Below are 11386 nucleotides of genomic sequence, written 5' to 3'. Positions count from 1 at the left end.
TCACTATCATGAGAACAGCATGGGAAATACCTGCCCCCATGATTCAGTTACCTCCCACAACATGTAGGAATTCAAGATGAGATTTGGGTGGGGACACAGCCAAACCATATCACCAGTTTAAATGTGAACACTTAGCATATTTAGAGCCTTTAATATCAACCTGAGGTACATATTTTTCAAGTATGATTTCTTAAAAGAATCACTTCTGTATCATTCATTTTGCCACTTAATGCATGGCCTAGTTCTGATTTTTGGAGCATCTGTTAACATTGAAAATCCTGTGCGGGGTCCTGCCTTCTGTTGTTATACAACTATTTTACCTAACATTTCTTCCTATTCATCATATAAGTTATCTAAGGGCAGAGATCATTTTTAATCCTTTCATGGGGCTAAATATGAAGTTGATTTTTAGTATATTAAGGTCTGCAGTCCCTTAATCAAAATCTTTAGGGGCCGTATGTATTTGGGAAATCAGATTTCTTTTAGATTTTAGAAAAGTAATAAGCTGCATCATGTACCTCGGTACTTAACACCCCCAGCAGCATCTGGGATAGCACTTTGTAATCAAATGTATTAATATTTTTGCTGTGAGACATATTCTCCAGTGAGGAGGTCTAAGGCAGGATCCTATATTTAAAGATTTCTATTGCTATAGCAAAAAATGATTATTCACACTAAAATGTGATAATGACTATAAATAGTCTGCTGTTAGTTCAGGTCAGGTATGCTTTTGTTACCAAATGAGTTATGATGTAATGTAGTTTGGATTGAGTTGGGTTTCAGAATTGTGGATAATGGATTGTGGAGCTTCACTGATTCTTAGTGTACTCTCTATTTATAGAGCTGACAATGCAATTCTTCTGTTGTATACTGCTCTGTGCCAATCTAGACTTCCCTTTTGGGGCTCTTAGCTCCAGCATCTTCTTCCCATCTATTTTTCCTGTACACTACTTTCCTCATCTCAGTCCTCTGTTTTCAAACTTGCAGTGTTGTACCATTAATTGTCCCCAATGTTCCTGTGAAAAGAAGCTACTTTTTTATACCCCTAAAGTCTCAAAATTATTGCAGAGAGGGTGTGATAGTCATGCACTTAGTATTGAGCTTGGGAAGAAGGCATTGCACTCCTTATGCCACAGTCTTCTCTACAGGGAATACTAACGGGTGACCATGTAGGGGAAGCAGGGCATTGTGATGGCATTCACCTGACAGAACTACTGATGAGGTTTCCAGGTCTTGGCCAGGAAGATGTTAGGCATTCTTGGCCTACAAAGAGGTTTCAGACTCATCCAAGACCTCCTATAATCTGACTCCAGTCTAACCTCTCAGACTGAGTCACTGTTCCTCAGATTTAGGTTTTTTTTGTGTGTGTAAACATGCCTATTGACCATCCCATGAACAACATACTGTATATGCTTTTCTGGCTTCATGCATTTTTCCCTTAGTGACATTTTTCTTGTGTATTTAATCTTACAATACCCCTTTGGTAGATTTGGTAGTATTCTGAAACTGGAATTGGATATGACTATTTAGAGGCTTATGGTTTTTGTTTTGTGTTGTGTTTTAAAATAATCATGAGTTTTCATGTGCCCTGATGCCTGGCGAAGTTGCCAAAATGAAGCCACGTTAGACATGCCACATTTGTTTAGAGACAGATATGGTAAGAACTAGGAATCTTAGAATGTTGGAGCTGGACATTACATTGTGAGTATAATGTTTTATAAATCAGGAAGCTCAAATCAGCAAAGCTCCAGAGAGGTTAAGTGTCTTGCTTTAGGCACACCGCCTGATAGTGGTGGAACCGAACTCGATTATTTTTTTTGAAAGTTTTAAAATCCCATGTTTTTTCTTTTTGGTGTTAGAGCTAATACTTTCTTTTGTTTTTTTTTTTCCTCTTCTTTTAAGCAAATTTAATACTCCTTCTGGATTTGGAAAACCTCTTCCTACCTGGTTTCAACCCATAGGAGAAAAAAATCATTCTGCTTCAAGGTGCAACATTGGTAAAAGTAGGATTTTGCAGGCCATATCTGATTAATCAAATGATTAGAATGGTCTATGATTAGAGATTAGATAGCCTCTTCTATGTTTCTTATTGCTAATAACAAACCAATTTAAATTATGCTTTTGTTGTTTCAAGCTTAGTACGTTTAAAGCGTACTAAGAACCCAGCTGCATTCTGTTCCCCTATGTGCATCTCCAACTTGAAGATAAGGTTCAGTCACGCCATGTGTGATTGATGGTGTTAAGTGCCACACTTAATTTTTTTAAAACCTCTCTGCTGTGTATTGATTGAGTAAAAGCAACACTGATTAAAGAAAATGATGAAAAAAATTCATACTAGTTTGAATTTATAAAATGAAAAATTAAGCTCTAGATGGAGCCTCTTAATTACCAGAGGAAAACAGGGAATTATTATCATTAAAACTCAAAGCTGAGGAGCCTTGGCCCTTTTGGGTATATCTAAATTTTCATGAACTAGTTTTTGTTTAGGAAAATAGTCACCAAATGGGATAAATATTTAAAGTTTTCTAAATGTTGCACCTGTCTCTTGTCACTGTGTTTCCCACCGACCTTTAATGTCCTGCCAGACTGTACCTGTTAGCATGTTAGACTACCTGTGGCAGAGTGCTAAGCCATATGTGCTCTCAGTGGTGTGTCAGAGTTTTCTCTTCTTTTCTGTCATCACATATTTTAGTTTTTGAGTGTGAAGCTAATGTAGATTGTCTTGTCCTCCTTGTTGTGAATGTCCTTGGAGAAGTCCCTTTCCATCCTGGGCCTCAAGGTCCTCTGTTTGAACTATGAAGAGATTGTAAACTGTGAAGAGTCCCTTCATTCTCTGAGATCCTATGATTTGGCTGAATATTTATTTATTTATTTTGAGATGGAGTCTTGCTCTGTCTCCCAGGCTGGAGTGCAGTGGCATGATCTCAGCTCACTGCAACCTCTGCCTCCCGGTTTCAAGTGATTCTCCTGCCTCAGCCTCCCGAGTAGCTGGAATTACAGGTGTGAGCCACCCCACCTGGCTAATTTTTGTATTTTTAGTAGAGATGAAGTTTCACCATGTTGGCCAGGCTGGTCTCAAACTCCTGACCTCAAGTGATCCACCACTTTGGCCTCCCAAAGTGCTGGGATTATAGGTGTGAGCCTCTGTGCCCGGCCTTGAGTGAATACTTTAAAAAGTATTTTTATAGTATAACTTTTATGAATAACTTTTATTTGATTTGAAAAGGAATAACAATATCCATAACCAAAAAAAGACAAAAAATTGCAGCATTCCACAAGAAAAATCTGAACTTTGGCTTGAGTTTCCAGAACTTGTAGTCAAGTATTTATGTGAGTTGTGAGAGGATAAGAGAATTTAGGGTAGATTTATACAGTGTTACCATTTATTATTTTTTGCGGTTTTATTTTTTTCTTACATTTGGTTGGTGTCACCATTTATTCTTTTGTATACTCTTTAGCCTCTGGAGAGGGCATCTCTGTGTTTATAGAAGAAAAATGTGACTCTCATGTTGTACACAGCCCTAGACTGGACATTAAGGTCTTCTAACTGTCCTAAGCTTCTTAGGAAGATACTGTCTTCGTATTTTAATTTGGAATCATACTGGCACAGGACTCGGTATGCACTGTAACTCTTACTATTCTATTTTTTCAGCTTGGATTTACATTGGGCAACGTGGTTGGAATGTATCTGGCTCAGAACTATGACGTAAGTGGCCATATCCATGACTACCTTGATTCCATGTAACTGTTTTAGAGTGACTTTTCTTTGTTTGAGGTAAGGTGTGACTTCCAGCATAAATGAGGTCCATAGGGCTGAGGCAAACTCCTGAATGTTGTAGAATGGTTTGCCATTGTTTGAAAAAGTAATACAGCTCATGAAACATCTGTCCTCTTCCGTATCACCACAAGAGGGAAAAATCCCTTCAGTTCAGCTGGGCTCATGAAGATCCTTAGCTGTGGCTTGTTAGCTCAGAGTAATATTAAGTTGGGCTCTTAAAATTCTTAGGGAAATCATGTGATAAGTGAGAGTTTAAAGATTAATTGGATAATATTTTCAGCCCCACTACCCAGTAGTAGAGATGACTTAGAATTTTGGAGATGCATCTGGGTAGGGGGACTGAAAAATATAGATCTGTATTCCATCTTCAAAATTCTAAGGGTAGCACATTTGAGGACAGAGTTTTGTGAAGTTGTATTAACCTCGCTTTATAGATGGCGATGTTGAAAACCAGGTGGTGCAGCAGCCTACGAATGGGGATTCTGGACAGGTGTTTGAAAAAGACAAGCAAGGGAAACATGATATTGATTTGTTTTGTTGTAAAGCTTTTTGTATGACAAAGGGAATTCCTTTGTCAACCTTCGTTTGAGTCATATAGTTTTCTAGGCAAAGGCTATATTATGTCACATTTATTGTTTATACGCACAACCTTTACTTGGCACCAGATCTAGTGGAAGTGGGTATACAAAAGTAGAAGTGGCTTTCAGAGAGGAGCATACTTATCTGACAACTTCTGATATCTTTCTATGCAGTTATGAGGCTAAGAAATACCACTATTGGCCAGGTTTAGTGGCTCACGCCTGTAATCCTAGCACTTTGGGAGGCCGAGGTGGGCAGATTGCTTGAGCTCAGGAGTTTGAGACCAGCCTGGGCAATGTGGCAAAAGCCCATCTTTACAAAAAATACAAAAATTAGCCAGGCGTGGTGGCATGTCCGTGGTCCCAACTACTTGCGGGACTGGGGCGGGAAGGATCGCTTGAGCTCTGGAGGTCAATCCTGCAGTGACCTATGTTTGCACCATTGCGCTCCAGCCTGAGTGACAGAGACCCTATCTCAAAAAAGAAAGCAAAAAGAACCACTGTTTAGGAGATCTCTTTCAGAGGAAGATAAAAGCTTGTAAAACCATTTATCTTTGGAGGAAAAGAAGTACAAGAATATTGATTAGGTAGATGCAAAATTATAATAATCTTTTTTCTCTTTAAAGATACCAAACCTGGCTAAAAAACTTGAAGAAATTAAAAAGGACTTGGATGCCAAGAAGAAACCCCCTAGTGCATGAGACTGCCTCCAGCACTGCCTTCGGGATACACTGATTCTACTGCTCTTGAGGGCCTCCTTTACCATCTGAACCAAAAGCTTTTGTTTTCGACTCCAGCCTCAGCACTTCTCTTCTTTGCTAGACCCTGTGTTTTTTGCTTTAGAGCAAGCAAAATGGGGCCCCAATTTGAGAACTACCCTACATTTCCAACATACTCACCTCTTCCCATATTCCCTTTCCAACTGCATGGGAGGTTCTAAGACTGGAATTATGGTGCTAGATTAGTAAACATGACTTTTAATGAGTAGCGTCTTCTTTATTGTTTGCGATTTTTACTACCTTTTGTCAAGAGAAAAACGGATGAGTTTTGTATAGCTGGTCAGATACAAATAATAGTGACTTCACAGTTTAGCAATTATAATGGGTACTTTTTAAACATTTGGTACTAAATTATGTTGCTACAGAGTAATTAAAATTAATATCTAGAGCTAGTTTTGGTGAATTATTCATTTATTTTGTACTGCTGTTAGGCAGCTCTGTAGTTGCTAATTTAACCAATGAGTCAATTTGCTGTTCATTAACTAAGAAATGATTCTGAGAATCCTGTCAGGAATTGGGGAATGAAAAAATATGCAAAATAATGGTCTTTGTCTCAGTAGAGTTCGTAGTCTATTTAGTGTGCATGTTTTTCCTTAATGATGTATTTGATCTGACTTTTCCTTCTCAGAAGAATCATACTTGGGATTACAGGTACATTTGATGTTATGTGATGGATAAGTGAAAAGTTTTTAAAGGAGATTTTATACCTTTTCACATTAAAAAAGGTATTTGTACTATTACTTTGTAGTGATTCTCTTAAGAAAAAATGTAGCCCAAATGTATAGTAAAATCAGCAGCTCAAGAAGAATTTCTGCTTCTCTTTGTAGTTGATGCTTTGTTTTTTCCTGCAGTCAGAAATTCCCTGTATTTGTCAAATGTATAATCAGCTTGTATTGTTTTTAAATTTAAAAAAAATTGAATAATTAACTTTTCCCATAGGACAAGATACAAAAGTAATTTCACGTAAAGGGCCTTTCCCACCCCTGTTCTCTGGCTCCTGGCTCCTCTTTGACAAGTTACTGTTACCACTTTGCCTTATACTTTTGAGAAAGAGTCTGTGCCTAAACAAACATGTGTAACACAAATAGTAACTATACACAGAGGTCTGACCCTCGCTTCTTTTTTTTTAATGGAGATCATTCTATATCAGCAAGTAAGTAGCAAGGAACCTCATTCTTTTTTTGACTGCCTAATATTTTTTTGAATAGATACAACATAATTGATTTAATCTGCTACTGGTGAATGCTTAGGTTGTTCTTTTGCTGTTACAATGATAACCTCATTCCTAATGTTATTAAACATATCGATTCAGGATAGAGCTATAAGATAAAGTCCTAAAAGTATAGTTTAGACTAAATATAAATACCCATTTCATTAGCTGTTTTGTTTCAGAGGGCTTGTTGAGCAGCTTCACTAATAATGCCATTTTTGAAGACATGGCAGGTTCAGAATCAATACATTGGCAGAATTGTGCAGAGCATCTTTTTTCAGACAGTAATGACACTGATTCTGTATGTGATAAAGTGATTCTGCTTCTCTTTGACGAGTTGCATCTCTCCTACATGGAAGTAAGTTTTATTCCTGTCAAGGTTGTCTTTGTGTGTGAGACAGATTAGGATTAAATTATGGTTTGACTTTTCTTAGCAGCGTGATCATGGGCAAGTGGCTTATTCTTTTTTTTTTTTTTTTAAGTTTTTTTTTTCAAGACAGAATCTCACTCTGCTGCCCAGGCTGGAGTGCAGTGGCAGTCTCAGCTCACTGCATCCCCTTCTTCCTGGGTTCAAGTGATTCTCGGGCTGCAGCCTCCCAAGTAGCTGGGATTACAGGTGCCTGCCACCACACCTGGCTAATTTTTGTGTTTTTAGTAACGACGAGGTTTCACCATGTTGGCCAAACTGGTCTCGAACTCCTGGCCTCAAGTGATCTGCCCACTTCAGCCTCCCAAAGTGCTGGGATTACATGCATGAGCCGCTGCGCCCAGCTTTTTTAAACTTTTAGGTTCATTTAATAGGTAAATTGTGTGTCAGAGGGGTTTGTAGCTTATTCTTTCAGAAACTCTTGCATTATCTGTAGATGTGGACGTAAATATCCACCTCGTGGGGTTTTCATAAAAAAATTATTGAGATAATGTATGTAATGTTGCACAGTGCTTTGCAGACTATCTAATAAATAGTAGCTATTAGTACAAACTTGTTGCTTTTTGGCTAGTTCTGCAGTCACTTTTGGAATCAGCTTCTGAACCACACAAAAAATTTGTCATTATTCTGTAGTCACTGTTTTTGATACTGATGAAAATTTACAGTATCCACCTGGATCATACCATCTGGCTCACAAGATTTGATCTTGAATTGTTAGCACAATGAACTAGAGCCCCAAAGGATGAAGGTTTACCTTGTGGGTATTAAAAATGCTAGAAGCTTAGAAAGCTGTTTCCAAAGAGAGATTCCTTGTTACCAACCATGATAGCATTGCTATGGTGTATGTGGTCTCCCAGAGTGGCTGCTTTGGGATGGGAGGTCACTTAGCTATTAGAAGTTAGGTCTCTTTGTATTATACCTTATAAATAAGGCTCATTTGGACTTAGGGCTTCCCTTAGGGGTGACACTTAACCTTGCCAAGGAGATCATTTCTACCAGTGGGATCCATCCAGCAGATCAGTTCTTAAGTTCAGCTTCATCATGTGTACTGCTCACAGTGCAGGCTGACTTCGCATTCACCATTCAGATGCCCTCTCCTAGTTTTATGTTCTTGGCAGCAATGAAAAGGACCTCAGAGTTCTCAGGCAGGATGATCTTCACTGAGGAACCCAGTGAAGTTGGAGGAACCCAGAACCATCATGGTTTTAGGGTGTAGTTGAAAATCCTTGCTGTGAATGGGGTTTGTGACACTGAAAATTACCCCTTCCCTGGGAATTTTGTGGGAACGCTTGCCACACAAATCAATGGAGCGGTGGGAAGAAGCACCACAAGATATGCCTTTTTTTTTTTTTCCTTTAAAAAATGTTTGAAAACTCTTACTAATATGGGTAGGAAAACTTCTGCCACATCTGATCATAAAATGAGAGTTGCTCAAAATACTAGTGCAGATCACTCTGACATGTGAAATACGAGACTTCAGGATTGGTGCTGGAAACTTAATAAATACAGTGAACTTGAAAAGCTTATCCCTAAACTGTAATCCTCCCAAACAAAACAAAAACAAAGCAAGAAAAAAAAAATCTTATTTAAAATTGTCAAAAGAGGCTGAATTTTTTGAAGTTACCAAAATTATATCTTTAGACCTTTCTTCTGATTTGGTATTTTATGTATTTAAGCAGTTACCTGATTCTGATTTAAAGGAGCAATTTTATTTCTTCTTTTCTAACTCATTTACCCAATGAGTTTGTGTGACTATAGAGAAAAGTAGGCTGTGTGGTTTTTCTAGTTGTCTATACACGTTGCCTCATAGAGCATATGTACACATGTGTAATGTTTTCATTTCCACTAAGCCGTTCACTCCCTAGATACTATGCCGGTGTTTGTTTTTCTGCTGAGGTCTCCCACATTTTTAATGCCTTTCTGAGTTACTCCTCCTGAAGGAACGTTATATACTGTACTGGAAGCAAATGAGGCTTTTCTTAAACTTCCAGTCTTGGGTTTTGCATGTAGCATTTCAATTCCTTACAGATGAATGAGTTCTTTTTTTCCCTATTGACTATTAGGGCTTTGCCTTATGGAAAGGAATAGGGTGGTGAAGGGAAAATATTTTGAGATCTTGCCTGGTCTTAATAGGGAGTTTGTGACACTTAGATTTTCAAGTGTTCAGTTTATACCTTTCCCAAATCTGGTTGCAGTGTATTTAGTCAAGCATTGAAGACCTAACATATGGCATGTTTTGCAAGGCACAGGAAAGAAAAATGAACTGAGAACAGCGAGACCTTCTGGAAATTCCCAGAGTGGGACGCTGCAAACCCTGGGTCCTGGGCCTGCCTGAATCACAGCCTCAGTGGGAGGATCTTATGAAAGGTACAGTGCTGTTGCATCATCTTACACAATTGTACAGGACTGGGACCAAAAAAGGTGCCACGTAAATAGTGCATGCAGTTGTGTTCAGTGTTCGTTCAGTGAGGACAGCCCCACTGAGCTACCTGTGTACTCAGGTGGTCTCGGTTCCCTTTGTGTTCTCATGGTTTTGAGTTTCTTGCTGTCCTGAGAGTGATTCTAGTGTTTAGAGACTTTTTCAAATACCGCGGACCCCAAATGTGAAGCCAACTACCTCATTTATTGTATAGCTGAACAAACAGATTTGTTCTGATGTTGGAAGGAAAACTAGCTGCTTTTTATTTATTAAAAGATGGTACATGAGTGTTTGTGATATGTAAATATTAATGTGAAAGACTGTGTACCATGTACTTTATGTCTGACTTAATGGAACTTCAAAGGCAACTTTAAGCAAATTTGATAAAGAATTGACTTAACAATAAGATGCAACTATACTTAGTGACTTTGGCTCACAGTTTCATCATCCACAAAATATTAGAAGGTAAAATTAAATTATATTTGCAAGAGACACAAGACTATTAAGGAGGGCTAGAAGTTATCCAACAGTGGAGTGATTTAGATGACAAGGAGTTATTAATCATATCTGCCATTTCCTGTCACTGGAATGGGCAACCTTGCTTGGCTTGAATCTCCAGTTCTGGGAAAGAACAGAGAGCAGTTAGTAGACCAGACTGAAATAAACGCTCTTTCTAAATTGGCTAGTTGAATGCATTCATTACTCGGAGCACCTGGCAGCAGTTGCTGGCACAGCTTTCCCTTCAGGAGTGAGTCAGGTTCTCACATAGTTGAATACTGGCCAGTAATTCTAAGTCCACTTAATTCTAAATCAACTTTTCTTTCTCTTTTTACTTATACTCCCAGAATCTTACTGATTATCTACACCTTTGACCTACTGTCTGACTTAAGGGCAAAGGATCTGCATTCTGTGATGGGTCATAAATGTGATGTTTGGCTCTTCTGATAATAAGATTAACACCCTGACTCTTTTGAAAATTTAAAGCAAATGACTTTAGAGATGTTGGCTGGATCAAATCAGCTGTAGCTTACCTAACATTGGTATTTCATTTGGGCTTGTGAGGTCTTAACTATTACATTGGACAAATAATTTTGGTCTAACTCACAGGGCAGAAGCACTAATGTTCCTGTTAACCCTGGTCAGTCACATTCTGTGGTTGGAGCAGATGTGTGAGGTTGTTTCTTTTGCTCCAAAATAAACTTTACAACTCACGGATGCTTGATCAATTAAGGGAGTGATTTTATAGATAAATTATTATGGGAAAACTGCACGTGCTATCAATAGTAACTTAAAATCACTTAAAACAGTGCAGTAATTGTAGGGGACTCCCTTTCCCCTAAGACATATTTAGCAAGCAACTGATGGTAGAAATAAAAAAATCTGTAATGCCAACAAACTAGAGGGATTGAGAGCTATAGCCAGTCATGTAGCAAGGATATCTATCATGGAGAAAATGGCATGATCTTTAGGAGGAGAAAGAAGCCTTGATTTCCAGACAGCTTTTTTCTCATGGGACACGTTTATTGAGCACTTACAGCTTACTACATTGTAGAAGTTGCTGGGGGATTTCAAGAGGCATAGACAGCTCTTCTCCCTCAAGGGGCTCATGTAGGGATGTGTAGGAAGTGACAGATGTGTTTGGACCATTGGCTACTACTTAGTACTTTGTTTTCTCAGGAACAAACTACTTATTATATCCAGAAGCAAGCCAGTGTAATATAATAATAGTGCTGTGGTCTTAATTATAGTTTTGGTGTCCCTTATAAGACTGGTAGGAAAGTTTTCCCTCCCTCCCAAAACTTAACCAAGGCAATAGATTTGTGGTTAGTGACAGGTGGAGAGAGAGATGTTAATCTCAATGTATCTTCTTTCTTGACTTCTCTTTCCTTTTTTTTTTTTTTTGAGACGGAGCCTCGCTCTGTCGCCCAGGCTGGAGTGCAATGGTGCGATCTCAGCTCACTGCAGCCTCTGCCTCCACCGCACCCGGCCGACTTCCCTTTCCTTTGACTAGTAGAACAACACCAGCCTTTTTCTGAAAGGGAACACTATATCTTTATGGGAATTTGGTGCCAAGGTAAAGGGGAGCCATTGAAGAGAGATGCTTAACAGGGAATCAAAGTAGTGATGAAAGAGTACTGATTGCCATGAAGAAGACCTACTAAGAACGCCTTCTTGTGGAGGGAACTTAGGATAGA

General features: G+C 38.7%; 1 protein-coding gene across 1 annotated transcript in view; it reads left to right on the top strand.

Annotated features, from left to right (window-relative positions):
* Positions 1-6615, top strand: part of LOC105553927 (chromosome unknown open reading frame, human C7orf73) — a 19396-nt gene extending 12781 nt beyond the window's left edge. The window contains exons 2-3 of the mRNA XM_012000115.1: positions 3653-3706; positions 4983-6615. Coding sequence (XP_011855505.1) covers positions 3653-3706; positions 4983-5057 — 129 coding nt within the window. The 3' untranslated portion in view covers positions 5058-6615. The remainder of the gene's footprint in view (positions 1-3652; positions 3707-4982) is intronic.
* The last annotated feature ends 4771 nt before the right edge of the window (positions 6616-11386 follow it).

Source organism: Mandrillus leucophaeus, unplaced genomic scaffold, assembly GCF_000951045.1.
Source record: "Mandrillus leucophaeus isolate KB7577 unplaced genomic scaffold, Mleu.le_1.0 Scaffold619, whole genome shotgun sequence".
NCBI classification, from domain to species: domain Eukaryota; kingdom Metazoa; phylum Chordata; class Mammalia; order Primates; family Cercopithecidae; genus Mandrillus; species Mandrillus leucophaeus.
This window is presented reverse-complemented; position numbering and strand designations above follow the sequence as displayed.